Genomic DNA, 22466 nt, shown 5'->3' on the forward strand with positions numbered 1-22466 from the left:
GCGACAAGGAATGCGAAAATCAGAATAACGGAAAACCGAATTACGAATTGTTCGGACGAGAGACTGTTTGAGACGAAAGGGCCATTCGCGCGGATGGGATTACCCTGTCGTGCAAAAGGGACTGTCTGGTGAACCGAGTCTCGTTTGAATGTTTTAACTATTAAACAGTTATGTTCGTGATTTTTGTTAGTTTATTAGTTATAATATTAGTACATTAACAATCCAGAATATTCATAAGGTTCATAGAAGTCATGCATAGAGGTTTAACCTCGTTATTATTCACCAAAGGATAAATCAGTTAACTTAGTTAACCGACCGGGGATGAAGATAAGTTAAGAGTTTTAAATGATAAGGGTATTTTTGTAATTTCATACCCACTTAACGGAGAGAAATAACCTCCATCCACTTCAAGGACTATCCGAGTAACAACTGATCAAACCACAGGGAGCACGAGTGTAAATTTAGAAAGTTGGGGACTAAATGTGAAATTTTGGTCATATGTCTTTAAACTTAGTGTTTTATATTTGGGACATGTAAACAAAACATATTGTTATGGTTTGTAAACCTTTAAACTACCGGTATCGTTGATGCTTAATCATGTTAGATGTTTGCTTATCGTATGCTTGAAAACCTTTCGTGGTCGCACCTTGCGTTTTTGTCTTCCGTGGTGCGTGACAACCCTTGAAGGCGACGTCTAGCCCATGAGCCCATCTATCCAATACCTTATCCAGGCCTCCGGCTATAGATACCAACCTCCACCAAAAGTTTAAGGATCTGATTTCTCACTCTCTCACCCTAAACACACATTTGTTTCCTTTCTTCCTTGAAAGAACAAATACTTATTTTCACGTTGAAGCCTAGTTAAGAGAATAACCCTTTCTCCTCTTAACGAGTAACAGTGTTCTGTTTTGTAGATCACTCTCGAGATCCCAGCTGTATCGTTTGAAGAGAAGAGCTACAAGATAACCCCCCCCCCCCCCGGGGTCAAGATACCACATTTAGTTCTGTCCCTCACAAATCTGAACTAGTGCTTCTTCATTGGCGCCATCCTATTTGCCAGAAGACACTTCTCTTCGATTTTTCTTCTTTTTTGATTATTTGGATGGTCAAACTCAACCCCCTCTTCCACTCATCGGTTCCTGTTTGAAGTCCACGACCGTTGGGGCCACCTTGCACAACCCCGATCCCAATGATAAAGAATACGGCCAAAAAGACAATGTTGTGGGTACCATCAGTAGTGTTACCCACAATACTCAAGGGACGAACCAAAAACGTCCTTCAGTTTCCGCACACGGACACGGACGCACAACAGGAGCCTCATCTACACGAATGGGAAACATTAGAAATGTGGTTCCTCCGAAGCAAGCAAACCTTGACGACGGGTACCAAAGTGGAACTATGAAGGTTGAGTGGCAATCAATGTTTTCATAACCGGATAACATACTGGTCGTTTTACTAGTCCATTGGTAACCGGATAATGTTATAATTATTTTTATAACATACTTATAACTTTGTATAGAATTATAGTTTTACTTATGTTTTAATATAACAAATGAACCCTTAATAAGTAGAACAAAAAAAAAAACACATAATAATTGAATTTGTATATAATAGATGATTCTATATTACATTTTTTATAAGGGACGATTGCTAGGTTTAACCGAAGTATATGTATATAACTGACGATTCTATGTTATAATTTTTTTATAAGAGATGATTGCTAGGTTGACTGAATTGGGTACGTATAAGACTAAATATAACCAAGAAGAGTCTTTAAGGGGTTAAGGTTAACTCTCTTATGTGAATTTTGGCTGCACAAAACGAAATCACGCCTTTAATGGTTTCATTTAGATTGTTCGGGTAAACAATGACTATGAAAACCGGGTTCGTTGTGTCTCGCATTTTTGCCGTGACATGGTGTGACATCATGAACAATCCAAGTCTCAAACTTGCATTTTCATGCATTTCCTTCCTTTTTGGAATGGAAAATTAATTAAGTCTCTCCAAAGATATCTAAATTCTATCTCATCTTCTTCTCTATTTTCTTTGTCCATTGATTAACCGTTATAACTACATCAACTTTTTTCTTTAACTAACGTGTTTTTAAAGCATTCATATTTCATCCTTTATATTTACGTGAGTGCATTCTATATATTTTATGGAGTGTGTGTGAGTGGAGAAAATATAAAATGTTACTCTTTATCCGTAATGGAGGGATACTATTCACCATTTATATATCTTTTTAATATTTTTTGAAGATGGTTGTAAGTGGAGAAGATAGAAAATGTAATAATAAAAGTATAAAAAACTATTATTTAATTGAAAATGAGAGAAAAAATATAGTGATTATAGAAAACGAAGTACGAAATTAATTTTGAATTAGGGGTGACAACAAAAATCCAACCATGATATTTTGGGTTATTTTGGGCCTGTTTAAAAAAGGAAATAAGTCAGAATGGGCTGAGAATTTAGCAGAGCCGACCCAATGGGTATATGAGCCTAGGCCCAAGCCTAGGGCCATCAAATTTGAAGGGCCACCAATTTTCTAATAGATGAGGCCCAAATCTCTCATTTGTAAACATTACATAAACCTAATAACCCAATTCTAGTAGATCAGGCCCAAATCTCTCATATGTTAACATTACATAAACCTAATAACCCAATGACACTAAGAGACGTTTGAAAGCACGTGCAGCGGTGGGTGCATAAGCCAAAGCGGCGATATATCACAGACCTTCTCTGTAGTGCCGTTTAGTTTTGCTCAGTTTTGCGATTTTATGGTTGGTGATTTAATCTTGTGGCTCTCACTCAGGTTAGACATTCACATCCTCATTTGTTGAATAGGGAACTAGGGTTTATTTGCCAATTTGAATCTCTTGTTTAGGGATTATGCTTATTTCAATATTTGTTGATTTTAAATTGTTGAATTAGTGCTAATTTGCTGATTTTAAGTTGTTGAATTAGGGCTAATTTGTTGATTTCAGTTTATTATTTAGGCCTTTAGGGCTTATTTGATTATTTTAAATTGTTTAATTGGGGCTGATTTTAAGTAGTTGAATTAGGGCTAATTACGATAATCTCATCAAACAATTTGCTTTGGTTAAAGCTAGAAAAGTAGATTTTATTTTTATATATATACTATAATTATAGAAAACATATGACTTTCAAAAAAAATTTAACTATGCGAATTATAAACTTTTTAGTTTATAATTGCCGGTCCCAAGCCCGGATAAAGGAGTAGGGTTTTATTACTAAATATGTTGAAAATGATAATTTTGCAAAAGGGCCACCACTTCGTAGTTCGATTAGGGCCTCCGAAAACGTAGGAACGGCACTGGAATTTAGTCAAGATGGGTTAGGATGAGTTTTAAAACACCCATCTAAATTTTAACATGGGCCAAGATGGGGTTTTAAGTTTTAACTATCTACCCCAAAAACGCGCATCATACTTCATGGATTCAAGTTGAGTCAAAACCCTAGTAGTCAAATCGATCAAATCCACACGAAATTCAACCTCACCGGAACCAATTTCTTCAAACTATTGTTTAGGCCACTCACATAAACTAGCAATGAATCCAAATCAATCGGTGAAACCAGATGAATCTCACTCCACCGGTTACGCTCCGTATCCAAAAATTGATCCAAACGACGTCGTTCCTCCTTCGCCCGCTGAGAGCTGGACATCCGTCCCTGTCGGTTCTCAACCCGAACCTCCGCCACCGCCGCTGTCACACCCCAACCGATGGCGGAAACATCGGGATGAGACGAAAACGAGATTTGCAAAAGACTTCATAACAATACGTGACAATATAGTTTAAATCCAATTTCATTTCAAGACTAGAATGTCATACAAGGTTCAAACTTCAAACAAAAGACAACATTGTTTCAACAATACATCAAAATAACAAAATTAATCCAGGTGTGTATCTAGTCCACCTAAATTGCATTCCTTCATCGCATCATCAAGTCTATCAGCCTGCAAACATGTTTTAAAATAATCAACAAAAAGTTGTCGAGTGCAAGTTTTGTTACATAGCATAATATAGTATAAAAAGTGCTCATATCCAACATAACTCATGATATGCAATAATAGTATGCTAAAATGGCGTACAATATGTTCAAACCCAAGTATACAACGTGTTAAAAGAGCCTATCCCAAATAGAATAGTGGGAGGTAACAAGTTTATCTTAACAATACGCTAAGACTAATTAGCGATCATTACCCAAACCTGCCCAACCCACCCATTTTGCCACCCCTAGTTAGAGATAAGAGTTAAATGCCCGGATAGTCCCTGTGGTTTGCCTTTTTTTCACCTTTAGTCCCTAACTTTCTAAAATTACAGCTATAGTTCCCAACTTTTCAATTTTTGTTCCCGGATAGTCCATATGCCTAACATCAGTTAGTTTTCTCAGTTAAGAGGGTGTGAAATGACAAAAATACCCTTTCCTTAAAAATGCCAAACCACAAGGACTATCCGGGCATCTTCTTCATCAAACAAAATTATTACTTCACCTTCCGGCCACTCTGTTTCTCCGACGTACTTCGGAATCAGAATCGCTGCAATCGCACGACTATCCGGGCATTTAACTCTGTTTTTCCCATTTAAGTTAATAATGTCTACTGGGTACTGTTTAACTATCTTCCAGAATTATGATTGCCGGCAGGGACTATCCGGGAACCACCGCCACCACCACACCCCGTCATAACCGGCAGATCACCACTTCCAGACAAACCCGCCCAACCCACCCACACCATCGCCGAAATGACCACCAAATCCACCTTCACTGCAACCACCATATCACCACCACCCATAACCGTCTCATCCGTCACCAAACCCTTATAATAATTTTCCCATCAACCAAAACCCGAATACCCTTCCAATTCTCATTTTCAGTAATTATATCGTTCCAAAAAAAAAAAAACAAATTGGAATGTGTTTAGACTCACATTTTCGATTTATACAAACCCTTTAGACCCCCACCAATAACCACTTCAGAAAAACCTCTCTCGTTAACTCGAAGCCGCCGGAGTTCTGCCGGAGTAACCGAAGCACGCCGGAAAACCTTCATTCGTTCCACTGTTGGTATACAATTCTTCCCAACTATTCATTTATTTGTTTCTGGTTAATTTTTTTCAGATATAATAAACTGATGATAGTTTTAAAAACAAAGATTAAATCATGTACAGTGGGAGGTTTTTATCCTAGCTTTAGGAAGAAGATGACACCGTAAGCAGCGTTTTAATAAAATAAAAATCATAAACATTCAAATCTTGCTGCTGTAGCCTGTAGTGGAGTGGTTTTGGTAAGAGGAGAGGTGGTGGATGTGATGGGTGAGAAGTGGAGATGTTAATGGCTTCTTGCATCTGGAGTTAGAATATTTTTTTAGTTAGGGCAATCTTGTCATTTCACATAATACAAAAAACTAACCACCATCCGCTTTAGGGACTACTCGGGAACGAAATTGCAAAAGTTGGAGACTATAGCTGTAATTTTAGAAAGTTAGGGACTAAAAATGTAAAAAAGGGCAAACTACAAAGACTATCCGGGCATTTAACTCTAGAGATAAATTAATAATTTTAGAGTAAAAGCATGTAAAAAAGCTTTTAAAATTATCCTTTTTCAATTAAAAAGATAAAAAGAAAAAAACGTGTTTGAGAGCGCGATCAAAACTTTGAATGACACCCATCCGCGGTAAAACAAAAACAAAAATCCAAGTGCCACGCTGGCAATCCCCGTGAGTCCAAGCGCACCAATCAAAATCAAACCCTTCCCACTACAAATACAAACCCCCATCACTCTCTCAACATCATCGCCCTTTCTCCAAATTGAAACTGAAATTGAAATTAGGGTTTAGCAAAATGGCGGGAAAATCCAGTGCAGAAGTAAAGAAAGGCGGTAGAGGCAAACCAAAGGCTTCAAAGTCCGTTTCAAGATCCTCTAAAGCCGGTCTTCAGTTCCCCGTTGGCAGAATCGCTAGGTTCCTCAAGGCCGGACGGTATGCCCAACGTGTCGGCGCCGGAGCTCCAGTTTATCTCTCCGCCGTTCTCGAGTATCTGGCCGCTGAGGTATTTTCAATTTGTGTTTTTGTTTTGTTTGATTTGACAAAAGTTAGGGTTTGTGTTTGATTAATAGAGTTTGTTGATATAGGTGTTGGAGTTGGCTGGAAATGCAGCGAGGGACAACAAGAAGAGCAGAGTAGGTCCAAGGCACATACAGTTAGCGGTGAGGAACGATGAAGAGTTGAGTAAACTGTTGGGATCTGTGACTATTGCAAATGGTGGTGTTCTTCCCAACATTCATTCCACTCTGCTTCCTAAGAAAGCAGGAAAGGAAAAGGGAGAGATCGGTTCAGCTTCACAAGAGTTTTAAGTAATATGGATATATTGTTTCATGTATGATACAGTGTTTGGGTTTTGGAATAGAGTGTTGGTGTTTGGGGTTGTAGGATGAATGCATTTTTATTATAATAGTTTTTTTTTGCTTGCAAATTTCATTCTCTCCAATTGATTATCTTCCGATACGTTGCATCATGCTATTACACTTAATTTGATTGTGATGAACCTGTGGTTGGCATATTATTGCTAGTTTGAATTGGTGTCACAGCTTGCCTCCCATAAGACTTTGCCTTGAGACCTGTGCAGGAACCTAACATAAATGGGTAAACCTTCCCACCTCCCCCCCAAACCAATTGGTCTGTGGATCATTGGCATCAGTATAGTTTCTTTGATTGTGATAAAACAGAATTCTTGCTTATAGTGTTTTTAAACGAGTGGATTGTGAAAATAATTATTTGTTATACTTCTAGTACTTTGACACTCGCCTTAGACATGAAGTTCATTCCTCAATATGCTTGGCTAACCAGTTTCATACTGATCATGCACATTATCATCATATGGCTCTCTTCAAATCTGGCACACAAAATGCTCATGTTTTGTATTCAAATTTAAATCGTTTCAATTCTAGTTTTTTTATTAGCCAATTAAGTCTTGAATTCTTGATCCTTGCAAGCTTAGGTTACAAAAGGAGTGTGTGGCTAACTTTCTTAAGTGACATGTTAACATATACCTTTTGAAGTTTATTGACCTTGAGTTTTGATGATTAAATTTTTTATGCTTTTTGATCTTAGTTGCATTGATCTACACTCTGCATATAGAGTTGGTCTGTTGATGAGATCATTGCCTAGTGGTAGATGGTCATTCTATATTCTGCTTCATATCACGCCTTGGATCGTGAGAGTTACCTCCCAAATTTGATCCTTAGTGAACTTTGGTATTTGCCTTTGTATACCATGAGTGAACTCATGAAATCTTGTTGGCCTCATATTCATTGGCGAAGCATAGTGGGGGCGGGAGGGGGCAGCCGACCCCCTGAACTTTTCGCTCAGTAGTGGAGAACATGTAGTTTTTGTATATAAATTTTTGGGTATATGCGTTTTCGACCCCCCGTTTTATAATTTTTTTTGGGTATATACGTTTTCGACCCCTGGTTGGAAATCTTAAGCTTCGCCACTGCATATTTGTTTTTCCATTGTTACTTTGCATGTCATCACTCAAACGGGTAAATTGTGATCATGAAAGGAAACCGGGTCTAAAACAAGACATGCTTCTTTCATACCATATGATGTATATGAGGTCAGGCAACAACTACTCGACTGGTAAAAGTAGAATTAAAATGAAACAGATAGGCTATGGGTCACTCAAGATACAGCTTCACCACTCAAGCTTGATGTAAGGCAATTCCTAAGTCAACTCAAGATACCACTCAATTCACACCCCTTGGATCGTTTTTGGTTCACCACTCAATTCGGCCAAAAATTGAATTAGTAAAGGATTCAATTAACTCACCACATATGAAAAAATCTACACAAAAGATAGAGTTGTTTGGGTTTTGTAAAAAAAAAAAAATTGTTTATAGTTAATTACAAGGATTAACAACGTTTTCAACATCTTTCGCAGTTAAATCATTCTTTTGTGAAGCTAAGCGATTAACAACATTCTCATGCTCCGACAACGCGACATTGAGTTGCATAATCTCCCTCTCTCTCTCAACTACAACGACTTTTGCCTCAACCTCCTGCTCAGCACGCTCGTGGTGAGATCGAGCCTCATCCAACAAAGCTTGCATTTCAGCATTTTGTTTCTTTAAAACCACCCCTTGTGCATGCAAATTAGTGTTGTCTTCACGAACCTTGTGCAAGATGACATTATCCTTCTTACAAATCTTACACAAATCTTTCTCAGCCGTTCTTCTTGGCACCAAGTACCACCCACTCCATAGACTTCTTTTCTGCTTCAAATTTTGTTTGGTTCTTTGCTAGTTGCATTTGAGCAGTGAGAAAGAACTTGTGTTCATCAAACAACCGCGCACTAGTCACCTCAAAAGCAACCCTCTTCCGATGCATAGTGTGTCACACCCCAACCGATGGTGGAAACATCGGGGGGTAAGACGAAAACGAGATTGCTCGAGACTTCATAACACCATTGCGACAATATTTAATTCAAAACTGATTTCATTTCATTGATAACAAATTGTCAAATACAACATGTGAAATCGAAGTACAACACCTGAAATTCAAAATACAACATGTTTGAAACAATACAACAAAATACATCAATTATAACAACATATTCTAGTAGATCTAAATATGTTTCTAGAGCATCCCTACAAGATTCTGAGATCATCAAGTCATCAACCTGCAACATGTTTTAAAGTATAGTTCAATACAAAATGTATTGGCCAATATACAAGTTTACTATAGCATAAGTATAAAATGATTTAAACGAATCCACATGGCAACTTAGTTATCAAGATTAACGTAAAACTAGCATACAGATATACAAGTCAATCCTCTGATTACCGTAAGTATCAAAGACTTAACATGACCATAAGACTATGGGCGGTGCGTTACTCCTATAGCGCTATACATGTTAAGGGGAGGCTCGTACGAAGTTAATGACAAGTTTATCACATAAGTATAACGTATTAGCATGCATGATTGGATTTTTTGTGTGATTGCATAAAATGTAAGTGTAACTGTGTAGGTTGATAAGTAAACATATTGCACCCAAAAGTGTAAAATGGAAAAAGGGCGTTCGAGTATACTCACAGTTTTGCAAATCTTCGTTTGATAAACCGCGAGTCGTTGAGTAGAGTATGAGAGCGCTGGAACACCGAGGTTACCCTATAGGTGGGTAAACGAAGGTGTGAGTTGTTGGAGTTGAACGGAGGATCGGATTCGGAGTAATAAGTACATAAGTATAATAGTACGAAAGTATGATTAAACAGAAAGTATATTTCTTCTAGGCACTCGTCATGACACTAAGTTTACTGTGATTTCACGGGTCCTGATTTGCCCGATAGAATCTGTAACGAGGAACGTAGAATTGAAATAAACGTAAACCGAACATCACAACTCCGTTTGGGCGACTAGACAGTTCGCACGAATGGACACCCTTTGTCACACCCTAACCGATGCCGGAAACATCGAAGCGAGACGAAAACGAGATTGCTCATTGCATCATAACACTAAATGTGACAATGATTTAAATTCAATTGCATAAATTATAAAGGAATACATTGTTTCAAACAAATACAATCAAAAGAGTAGCAAACATAACATGAAACATAGAATGGTTTATTTGTTTAGGTGTGTATCTAAGTCCACCCTAACTTGTTTCTTCACATTGTCATCTATCAACCTGCAACATGTGTTAAAATATGATCAACAAATATGTTGACGAGTATACAAGTTTGATACATAGCATAATAATAAAAAATGTTTTAATTGTGCTCATATCCAACATGATAAATGTATACAAGTTACCAACATGTTGTACTAGTGTAGACCATATGTCAAGCTAGAGTTTAACGCAATGGTGATTACCCAACATCGTCAAGACGAAAAGGGTGTAATGGTGTTTAATTAACAAAACTACAAGAATACGGGCAGGGCGTTAATCCTATAGCGCTATAATTGTTAAGGTAGGCTTGCAAAGTCAATGAGCATATAGACAGATGTAAACATAGCATATGAGATTAACAAGCATAACAAGTCTCATGTCTAATAGTGGATAGAGTGTGATTTGATAAACATGTTTAATAGTGTCGCATGTCTTTGTATATATGTATATGTTTAACCCAAAGTGAATAAAATGAAAAGGGGATCCAGTATACTAACAGTCTTTGTAGTATCTTTGTCATTTTTTGGTGATCTACGTAGCCATCCCAAAACCTGCATTAGTAACCACTATCCTATGATCCTTATCTTCATGGCCATGTGATCCTTTCATATCTATCCAACTCATCTCAGACCCAAACTGGCATTTGCTCTTGACTTATATATTGATTATTATTTAAATATACTATACGTCGCTTCTGTGAAAAAAAAAGTAACATTCTCAATGTATAACAATGCCTTATCTTTTACTGGAAGAGAAGTTATATCCAACACAAATTCTTCCCATTTGGACTTTGACTATTCCCGATCCCAACCTTGAAAGACCTGTAATTAAGATCAGTCCTATAGCGCTATAATTGTTAAGGTAGGCTTGCAAAGTCAATGAGCATATAGACAGATGTAAACATAGCATATGAGATTAACAAGCATAACAAGTCTCATGTCTAATAGTGGATAGAGTGTGATTTGATAAACATGTTTTATAGTGTCGCATGTCTTTGTATATATGTATATGTTTAACCCAAAGTGAATAAAATGAAAAGGGGATCCAGTATACTAACAGTCTTTGTAGTATCTTTGTCATTTTTTGGTGATCTACGTAGCCATCCCAAAACCTGCATTAGTAACCACTATCCTATGATCCTTATCTTCATGGCCATGTGATCCTTTCATATCTATCCAACTCATCTCAGACCCAAACTGGCATTTGCTCTTGACTTATATATTGATTATTATTTAAATATACTATACGTCGCTTCTGTGAAAAAAAAAGTAACATTCTCAATGTATAACAATGCCTTATCTTTTACTGGAAGAGAAGTTATATCCAACACAAATTCTTCCCATTTGGACTTTGACTATTCCCGATCCCAACCTTGAAAGACCTGTAATTAAGATCAGTTGTAATCTCCACAATGCAAGTGTTAATTGAATCTGGAATTGGTCAAACAGGTTAAAATTTGCTAAAAGCCTAATGCATACGACATTTTAAAGATTTAGAATTCAAAAATTGTTAAATTATGGTTTCATAACAATAAGTAATACATTAATGTAAAAATAAAAGAAAACTAATGTCTTAAAAAGTGTTTGCAGGTCCGAAACCGGCCTATTCTGGCCCGTAGTAAAAATAAACCATTTTGACACGATAGATACCCAACCCACTCAACCCTCTCATTTTATGGAATTCTAAAAAATAAATTACACAATAATATGATATAACAGACCATATTATACTGAACCCAGCAAGAGAAAGAAAAGCTTACTTCTAGAATTCCAAACCATCAATTGAGCAGGGATTGACACATCAGCAAACTCTTGAAATTCAATACCAAACTTCCCACCCAACTGCAAGTGCAGAACCCTAAAATTTATTCACCCACGATCCAACACATAACACACTTACGAACTAAAAATGACCTGTTTCAAACCAAAATTCATTTGACTCGCTCATCTTTTCGCCTTTAGGCGTTTTGTATAGCAGTTAATGATGATTCTAATTAAATTTATAAAACATCTTAAATAATCTACATTGATTTTGTAATCATTATTAACGGATTAGTTATTTACAAAACAAATCTAGAAAATGGACAAGAGTGTTTATAGGCCAGTCCTTTTGAACCAAACTTAAAAATGACGCATTTTAACTTAATCTTATTTTGAGCCGTTAATCTGTTAGACCCGCCTACCTTGCCACCTTTAGGGGTTCTATAGATTATGATTATTGTCGTAAAATGTAAAACAAAAAATGGAGAAGGATAACACCTTTGTCGCACCTCAACCGATGACGGAAATATTGGAGTGATACGAAAACAAATTGCTCATAGCTTCATAACACTAAATTGTGACAATAATTATTAAATCAAAATTTCATAAATGCTAAATGTCATACATTGTTCAACTAAAACAAAACATGCTCAAATCGTATCAAACATGAAACATAATTCAACATTATTTATTACTAAGGTGTGTTTCTATGTCCACCCTAAACTTGTTTCTTCAATGTCATCGTCTATCAACCTGTAACATGTATTAAAATAATGATCAACAAATATTTTGGCGAGTATACAAGTTTGAATACATAGCATAATATGCACAGTTTTAATTATACTCATATCCAACATGATAAATGTACATAAGTTACTAATATGCTGTACGGGTGTAAGCTATATGTTAAACCAGAGTTTAACGCAATCATGTTTACCCAACATCGTCGAAACGAAGAGGGTGTAATGTGTTTTACTTAAAAATACCACAAGTATATGGGCGGGCGTTAATCCTATAACGCTATAATTATTAAGGTAGGCTTGCAAAGTTAATGAGCATATAGACACAATGTAAACAGAGCATATGAGATTAACAAGTATAACATGTTTCATGTTTAATTGTGGATAGAGTGTGATTGAGTAAACAAGTTTAATAGTGTTTGGTGCTTTTGTATAAGTGTACATGTTGCACCCAAAGTGATAAAAATGAAAATGGGGTCGAGTATACTCACAGTTTTGCGTAGGGTTCCGCGAAAACCGATAGCGGGTTGTTGAAGGTTGGAACACCGAAGTCACCCCGAAATGGGTTAACAAAGGTGTAAGTGTTATGATGTGAAAGTGGTTCGGAAAAAATTGCAAAATACGAGAAAAGTATGAAACAAACGAGTAATAGACCCTTTCGTACGAAAGGGCCTCTCGTACGAAAGGGCAAGGCCTTTCGTACGAATGGGTGTTCCCTTTCGGACGATTTGGACTGTTTAAAACGCGTAAAGCTTAGTCATGAACTGATTTAAATGTAAACAATAAAGTAGTTGTTAAAAAAATAAAAAACAGGAAGTAAAACGGTTAAAAGGCAAGTGAGGACAACCGAGGTGTGCCAACACGACATGAAAAGCGGGGCTAAGTGTCGGAGGCTAGATGGGGCTAACTCACTGTCACACCCCAACCGATGACGGAAACATCGGGGCATGGCACTAAGCGAAACAGATTGTCAAGAGAAATTCCATAACAACTAAATTCCGGATAGTTAATATTATGTCCCATACCATAACCTACCAAGCAATTAAATTATTACAGACATAGATATCCTCAAAACAAAACATGTTCAGACAACTCAGATTTAATCAAATAAATTGTCTTTGTTTCTAGACTCTCCTACTCGGTTCCATGAAAGCAAGCAATACCCTAGCATCTCAAACACCTGTCACATACATTAAAATAAAGTCAATACACATAGTGTAAAGGTGAGCATACAAGTTTGATAATAGTAATAGGGTTCGAAATCGTTTACGCATAACCAGCATGTAACATGTACAAAGTGAAGGCAAGTGAGTTATCGACAGAGAAATATGCACAGACGTGACTGCGAGTTGTAGAATGCGCAACACATATCCCCACTGGGACACGTGAAGTAAAGCCCTTAACAACCCCTGTCCACGACAGGTGCTGAGTCCAAACTATAGTACTATCGTTGCTAAGGTGTCAGGCAACAATCACTGTGTTAACATAACATACAAGCATCGTCGAATAACACGTAGCATGCAATAACGGTCAGCGTATAAATATTGTTTGCGTTGTGTGTCAACCGTGATTTGAATAAGTAACGTATGTAACACCCAAAAGGGCGTAAAGCAAAAAGGGTTCGAGTATACTCACAGATAGCGTTTAACAAGTAAACACTCTCTTGGATTGAAGGGAGCGCTGAGAGATTAGCCTGAACAGTTAACGATAGCATAGACGATGAGCGGTGTGTTAAACGGTGAAAAGTGACTAAGTGTCGGATGGTAATCCGATCAGATGGCTATCCGATCGGTTGGCCATTCGATCGAATGGTCGTTCGATCGGATAACGATCCGATTGGCAGGACCCTTAGTGAGAACAAGTTCACAGAAGGATTGTCACTCGATCGGATAGCAATCCGATCGGGTGGCAATCCGTTAGTTACTGATGATCTTTGAAAATTATGAAAATGATTAAGTGTCAGAGTTCCAAAAGTCAAATAATCGGATGGTCGTTCGATCGGCAATCCGTTCGACGTTCAGTTCGTTGGAAGTTGAAGAAAAAGTTTAAGTGTGAATCTAGGTGCAATCCAATCGGATTGCGGTTCGATCGGATGGCAATCCGATCGGACGGTGATCCATCCCGCGATCTGATCTTTTTGCAAACTTGAAAGTTGCTAAGTTTTGAAGGTTTGCGGTTTGATCGAGACGGTGTGACAACGTTCTAGACAACAGAAACCCCATCATGACCCAAGTTATCCGATCAAACAGGAATCACCCAAATCCGATTAGTTTACTGGTTCGTGATGGTTGTTCATGTTTAACCCTCAGTTGTCTCTTTGATAGAAACCAGATCTTGAACCAACACATCACCAAGAAAGAGTAGAAGGTCTGTACAAGCTCCGATTCTATCGGTTTTGAGTGCATTGAGTGTAAAAGAGTTGAAAGAAAGTTAGAAGACCATCTTTCAATCCGTTTAACCATGAATATGTGTAGATTTATGCGAAAACATTGTTTAATCTTGTCGAAATCCTTTAGATCTAAGTTTTTCTTGGTGGAATGAGGCCAAAACTTGAAGTTCATAAGAACTCCATGATGACATCATCCTAAAACACCTCAAATCCACTGATTTCACGGTTAAAAGTTAAGATTCAAAGGTGAGAATGATGAAGAAGTGTGTGTAGATCATAGAAGTACAAGATTTAGGTTGAAAACTTACAAGAATCGCGAGAAATCGAGAGAAAGAAGGCTTGGAACGCTGCTGGTCGAATGAGGAAGCTGTCACATCAAGTGATGTGATAGGAGGGGTATTTATAGGTTGCCAAAAAAAGGAAAGTGCATAGGTGTCGGATAGGCCACCAATCGGATGGTGCTTCGATCGGATGGCAATCCGATCGGATGGCAAACTGATCGGATGGCCATTCGATTGGTCGGCCATTCGACCGCGGTGGTCCGACGAGTTAAGTTTGGCGTTTCGTTTCGCGTGTTGGGTTTTGGGATGCGTTTGAACGAGTTTCGATGCAATACTATATCTAACATACAATCACTGTAAATAACTTGCATTTAGCTTTTGCGATTAAGTTGCGTTGCGATAGAGTTGCGATTGCATTTCGACTAATCACCACAAACATAAAGTAAACATGCACAAGTAACACATTAGTAACACACACACACACGTAAAACAATATTCAGAATCTATCAATCAAGGCGCGAACGCGATTGTGATTGCGATGCGATTAGCGATAAAGCGATAAAACATGCGATAAACATCGATTATTAATTGATACTCCACATAATACAACTAAAGCAATAAAAATTAAATATTCGATTACAAGTCAAAGTAGTCAAATCAATAATTAAGCAAGGAGTGACAGATCGCAATTAGCAATCTTTTTTTCCTTTAACTTCAATCCTGACTTTGACTTTGACTTTCGTAACACGGGGTGTTACAACCTCCCCCTCTTAAGGGAATTTCGTCCCGAAATTAGGCTGAAGCCGTAACAAACAACTGCGGATACTTCGCCTTCATGTCACTTTCGAGTTCCCAGGTGAACTCTGTGCCTCGTTTGCCTTCCCAGCGGACCTTCACAATGGGAATGCGTGAGCGCCTGAGCTTCTTGGTTTCCCGGTCCATGATCTCGACAGGCTTCTCCACGAAGTGTAATGTTTCGTCCACTTGGAGATCCTCTAGTGGAACTTGTAAATCCTGCTCGGCTAGGCACTTTCTGAGGTTCGACACATGGAAAGTCGGGTGAACGTTGCTAAGTTCCTCCGGTAGTTCGAGTCTGTAGGCCACTTTTTCGATCCTTTCCAGAATCTTAAAATGTCCAACATACCGAGGCGTGAGCTTTCCTTTCTTGCCGAATCTGACCACACCCTTCCAAGGTGACACCTTTAGGAGTACGTGATCGCCAACGTCAAATTCAAGGGGCTTGCGTCGTCTATCAGCGTAACTTTTCTGACGACTCCGAGCTTTCAACAGGTTGTCTCGAATTTGGAGGATCTTGTCAGTCGTTTCTTGCAGTAGCTCAGGAACGGTTAGCTGCGCATCTCCGATCTCATGCCACACAATTGGCGATCGACATTTTCTTCCGTATAATGCCTCAAATGGTGCCATTTGTATGGTAGAGTGATAACTGTTATTGTACGAGAATTCGACTAAAGGTAAGTGAGCGTCCCAATTACCACCGAAATCTATGACACACGAGCGAAGCATGTCTTCAAGAGTACGAATCGTTCTTTCAGTCTGACCGTCGGTTTGGGGATGGAAAGCGGTACTTAGATTAAGCGTAGCACCGAGAGCAGATTGAAACGTTTCCCAAAGACGCGAGGTAAACCGACCATCGCGGTCAGAGATGATGTTACGAGGTGGACCGTGTCGAAAGATAACTTCGTCGGTGTAGATTCGGGTGAATTTTTCTACCTTGAAGTCTTCTCGTATCGGCAGAAAATGAGCAGATTTAGTCAAATGGTCAACGATAACCCAGATGCTATCGTGACCTGAGGTTGTACGCGGGAGTTTCGTGAGAAAGTCCATGGCTATGCTTTCCCATTTCCACATCGGGATCTCGGGTTGCACAAGCAAGCCAGAGGGTGTTTGTTGTTCGGCCTTGACTTTAAGCAAGTTAGGCACTTCGAAACATAGATTGCGATATCTTTCTTCATTCCAGGCCACCAGTATCGTTGACGAAGGTCATGATACATCTTGTCGGCACCAGGATGAATAGAATATCGAGACTTGTGGGCTTCATCCAACAAGATTTGCCGCAAGTTAGTACGTTTGGGAATCCAAATTCGGTCCAAATGATGGAATATCCCATTCGATTTATTCACTAACTGCTCGCCGTTATGGTAAATCCTTTCCTTCTTCAAGGTGCGTTCGGTAAAACAAGCATGCTCAGCGTCACGGATGAGGGTTTCGAGATGATGCTGGGCGTGAACATTACGAACGCTATGCAAATAGCTTCGTCTACTGAGGGCGTCAGCAACGACATTTGCTTTGCCAGGATGGTAACGAATCTCACAGTCGTAATTGTTGAGAAGTTCTACCCATCGGCGTTGACGCATATTCAGTTCTTTTTGTCTGAAGATGTGTTGTAGGCTCCTATGGTCGGTGAAGACTGTACACTTGGTACCATAAAGGTAGTGTCACCAAATCTTCAATGCAAAAACAACTGCGCCTAGCTCGAGGTCGTGGGTTGTATAGTTCTTCTCGTGGATCTTGAGCTGCCGAGATGCGTAAGCGATAACCTTGTCTCGTTGCATGAGAACACAACCAAGACCAAGGTTCGAGGCATCACAATAGACAATGAAGTCATTGTTTCCGTTGAGTAAAGTGAAAACGGGAGCATTGCAGAGCATATGCTTGAGAGTTTGAAAGGCAGTCTCTTGTTCAGTTCCCCAAACAAAAGGCTTGTCTTTATGCGTCAAGGAAGTAAGCGGGCCAACGATTTTCGAGAAGTCAACGATGAATCGATAATAATAGCCCGCCAATCCGAGGAACGAACGTACATCAGATGGTGATTTTGGAGTAACCCAACTCTTAACAACTTTGATCTTCGCGGGGTCGACGTGAATACCTTGACTATTGATGATGTGACCGAGGAATTGAACTTCCTCTAGCCAAAATTCACACTTGGAGAACTTAGCATAGAGTCGATTCCCTTGGAGTAACTCGAGAACCAAACGTAGATGTTGCGCGTGTTTGGTTTTCGACTTCGAATAGATAAGGATATCGTCGATGAACACGATGACGAAGTGGTCGAGAAATGGTTTGCACACACGATTCATCAAATCCATGAAAACCGCAAGTGCATTGGTTAAACCAAAGGGAATTACGACGAATTCATAATGACCATAGCGGGTTCGAAAAGCGGTCTTCGGAATATCTTCCTCCTGAATGCGTAACTGGTGATAACCTGAGCGTAAGTCGATCTTTGAAAAACATGTAGCACCTTGCAATTGATCAAATAAATCATCAATTCGGGGCAGGGGATAATGATTCTTGATTGTCAGCTTATTCAACTCCCCATAGTCGATGCACATCTGGAACGACCCATCCTTCTTTTTGACGAAAAGGACCGGTGCGCCCCAAGGAGAGGTGCTAGGGCGAATGAAGCCTTTGTCAAGTAAGTCCTGGAGTTGACTCGAGAGCTCACGCATTTCAGACGGAGCGAGGCGATATGGAGATTTAGTAACAGGATTGGCTCCAGGAATGAGGTCGATATGAAAATCAATGTCACGACTCGGGGGTAAACCAGGTAAATCATCAGGAAAGACATTAGGAAAATCACGAACTACAGGCACCTTATTGATTGCCTTAACTTCCTTTTTCTCCGCTACTACTACGTTAGCCAAGAAAACTTGGTATTCCTTGCAGAGATACTTGTTAGCTTGGACACACTACATGAGTTGGAGTTTCTTCGACGCGACTTCATCGTAGACACACAGTAGATCACCATTAGTGAGCGAGAAGCGAATCCTCTTATCGAAACAAAAAATTTCAGCACGATTTTCACGAAGAAAATCCATGCCTACTATGACGTCAAAACTACCGAGCTGCATCGGAATAAGGTCGATAGGAAAGATGTGATTGGTGAGTTCGAGAGTACAATCACGAAGAACATGATTGACAGCGACGGTTCTTCCGGTGGCAACTTCAACATCGAATAACGAGGGGAGATGGGCGCTTACGATTAAGGAGCTTTTCGAATTCTAACGACACAAAATAGTTATCGGCTCCAGTATCAAATAAACACGAAGCATATATACCATTCACAAGGAACGTACCATTGACCACATTGTTATCGGCTTGAGCTTGATGGACGTTGATGTTGAAAGTACGTCCACGGGGTGCAGGCTGCTGCTGCTGTTGCTGTTGGTGGGGCTGCTGTATTGTGGCTCTTGCTTCACCACTCGATTCGGGCACATGTTTGCGAAGTGCTTAGGATCACCACACGCAAAGTAAGCTCTAGCGTGGATCGCGGGTGCAGGAGCCGCTTGTTGGCCTTGAGGAGCAGGAAGTAGGGCTTGTTGAGCAGGAGCTTGACCTTGAGCTGGAGCTGGAGCCTGACACGGACCTGTACGACAATTGGCGGTAAAATGGTCATACACGTTGCAATACACACAGTATCTGCAAGCGATTCCCACCGGATGGTGATAGGTACAAGTAGAGCAAGCCGGATGAGGACCAGTGTAAGCACGCTTGGCCAGCGGTGCATGGGTAACCGGTGCCGCTACTTGGCGGTGTTGAGGCTGCGGTTGAGCAGGTATGGCTTGAAGTGGTGCGGCAGCGGTGACAACGCAATTCTTGCTACTGTTGTTGTTGTTCTTCCTCTTGCGATGAGAGGACTTTGAAGACTGCGGAGCGGCGGTGGTTTCAGCGGTTGAAGCAGCGGTGACTTGATGGAGATTCTTGGAGGCTTTTTCCCAGTAACCAGCCTTGACTCACTTGTCGTTTATCTCAGCAGCGAGTAAGAAAGTTTTCTAAATGGTTGACGTCTTTGCAGCTTGAACGAAATCATCCACGCAATGCGGAAGAGCACATATATACTTCTTGATGGTGATTTCGGGCGTAGAGACTTGACCTGGACAGATTATGCTTAGCTGCTTGAAGCGAGCAGTCAAACCAGCGTTGTCGCCATCCTTCTGCTTGAGATGCTAAAACTCATCCTCCAACTTTTGAAGCTCGTGAGGAGGGCATAACTCTTTCATCATCAAGTCCTTCAACTCGTCCCACGTAAGCCCGTAAGCTACATCATTTCCGTGTTTGTTCCTCTCGGCAGTCCACCAGTCCAGTGCCCTGGACTGGAAAACGCCGGTAGCGTTAACAGTATGGAGATTGTCAGGACAATTGCTTTGACGCAGGGTGACTTCAATCGAATCAAACCATTGAAACATGGCCGTAGGCCCATCTTCGCCGACAAATTCTTTCGGGCTGCAGGCTTTGAACTGCTTGAAGCTAAAAGTAGCTTTAAGAGAATCGGTCCGGGACTCCTCAGAAGACTTGCAAGCGTTTTCATTCAGCTCACTAACGATCTGCGGGATAACTTTCGCAATCTGCTTAGCGACCAAAGAGGCGATGCGCTTATCCTCATGATTGCGATGAGCAGTTCGGGAGTAGCGCGATCCAAATGACGACATTGTCTGAAACAGAGATCGCCATAGGACTTAGACACAAATTCGATTAACCCTAGTATAGACTCTCGCTCTGCTCTACACTACACATAAAGCTCAAGAACACTATCACGTAAACACATAAACACATAATCACAGAAGCATGTTAGCATGTAAGACACATAAGTACATAAGGCAGATAGAACACAGAAACCATACTATATTTTGCACGTATTCACCTACATTCAAGGTTCGCGCGTTCGAGAATAGTGTCACACCCCCAAAATCCACAAGCAGAGTATCACCGCAGGGGGCGTGACTGACCAGGATCTAGCCCCCAATCACATTGAACTCACAAGTATATTTAAATAAAACTTTCATTCATTAACATTAGTGTCACAACGTGACAAATGATTCACAGTATACAACGGAAGCATATTTCATTCGTTAAGTTTTTATAAACCACATGTAAAAATCATTAGTCTCGTGTTGCAATTCCATGTATCTCGACCCATGACCACTCCAGCCTCCCAAACAGCAAGTTCCAATCAAGATGCACCTAAAGGACTGCAAGGCATGTAACAACGAATCAACAACAAAGTTGAGCGAGTTCACAGTTGGTTGTTCATTTTAAAGTTGTTCCAAAACCATAAGTTCATTTGAAAACCAGTAGTTAATCAGTTCCTTGTTTCTCAAACCATAAGCAGTGGGGGCTACCCCATGTTATCCACTAGACCCGTTACCATATCGACCACTGACTTAAGTAAGTTGGTGCCCTAGTGTCAATGTCTATCATCATTGACGTGCCCAGATCCATAAGTTCACGCCCGTCCTCTGCGGTGTAACACCTCGAAATTTTGTGTCCAATAATGTATTGACACGTGTCTTGAGTTTACACGAGGTATTAAATACTAAATAAAGGACTAGAGTTGACAAACCTTGAAAGTATGTAAATTCGAGTGTTAAAAATGTCAACGAGGGGTAAATATACTATATAGTAGCCCTAAACGATGCTCGTACCTTCAAACGAATAAATCATGGATCGTACGGAGCGAAACGCGGGAAAAAGTGAGAGATTACAAGCTACAGGGGTTAATTGTGTCAACATGTTTAATTTATACCTCTGAGTGACCCTTTGACGAACCCGAGGCTTTGTAACAGTAAAATACGCTCACTAGAATATACGATATAAATCTCGCGAAGTTCCGTTTTAAAACGAGAAAGTTATGATCAAATTCGTATACGAGGGGCTAAAAGCGTCAACAATAAAAGTTAAGGCTTTTCGGATAGTAATTAAAATAACCGGGGACTTAACAATGCGGGTAAAAGTCACGAGGCTCTTAATTGTAAATAATCGAGGGCCAAATCGCAAAGTTACCCCTTCGAAACCGAAAGGTCAGGTTAATGATTACAAAAGATTTGAAAATCTTGGAAATCAACCCTCAGGCGGGCCGCGTTAAGGAAACAAGCAAGCCAATGCGGGCCGCGCGCCACCTGAAGATCCGTTTACTAACATGAGGATTCAGGCGGCCCGCATCCAAGTGACCTGATCCTCAATGCAGGCCGCGTGAAGGTCCCAGATGAAGAATTCTTGGACAGATTCATTGTTTGAGCTTGTAAACGATCATTGATGCATTAATTGAAGCATGGGCGCCCGCTACATGCCCCCTAGCACCCAGGGACACCTGCTGATCATCCATGAACCATTGTAGGGTGAGTTGTAATGATCTTGTGCATGAAATTTCACTATAAAAGGATATACATTGCACACAATTGAAACACACCTCAAACCTGCATTCTAGTTCATCTCTGGAGCTCTAAAGCATTCTTTTATCATCCCTAGTCGTGCACCAAGCTTCTGTAAGTATGCCTACCCTTTTGTGGCTTAGTTTATGCATAGTTTAGCTTAAAAGTCAATCCGTCGTAATTAACGATTGACTTTGCGATAAATCACAAATGTTCCAGTGGTTTGTCGAATCAAAGGTAGTTATATGCTGGTAATCATGTGGGCTTTAAACCCCTAAAAAGGCACCCTCTGATTCCCACTCTAACTAGTCCGAATGTCGAGTCAAACGTACTTAGAAAAAGTCAACAGAAATGCCATTTTGCGATTTAATGCATAATCAGTAATGTAGATGGTGTGTAACCTATTTAAACACTCATAAAACATGATAATAAATATATTAACTAG

The 22466-nt window shown here is 39.8% G+C and overlaps 1 protein-coding gene across 1 annotated transcript; it reads left to right on the forward strand.

Moving 5' to 3' along the window:
• Positions 1-5798: 5798 nt before the first annotated feature.
• LOC110916139 (histone H2AX) lies at positions 5799-6490 on the forward strand. The gene is made up of 2 exons (XM_022160896.2): positions 5799-6067; positions 6150-6490. The coding sequence occupies exons 1-2, from the start codon at positions 5861-5863 to the stop codon at positions 6369-6371; spliced, it is 429 nt and encodes a 142-aa protein (XP_022016588.1). The 5' UTR covers positions 5799-5860; the 3' UTR covers positions 6372-6490.
• The last annotated feature ends 15976 nt before the right edge of the window (positions 6491-22466 follow it).

The sequence above is a fragment of the Helianthus annuus genome, chromosome 7 (assembly GCF_002127325.2).
Source record: "Helianthus annuus cultivar XRQ/B chromosome 7, HanXRQr2.0-SUNRISE, whole genome shotgun sequence".
Taxonomy (NCBI): domain Eukaryota; kingdom Viridiplantae; phylum Streptophyta; class Magnoliopsida; order Asterales; family Asteraceae; genus Helianthus; species Helianthus annuus.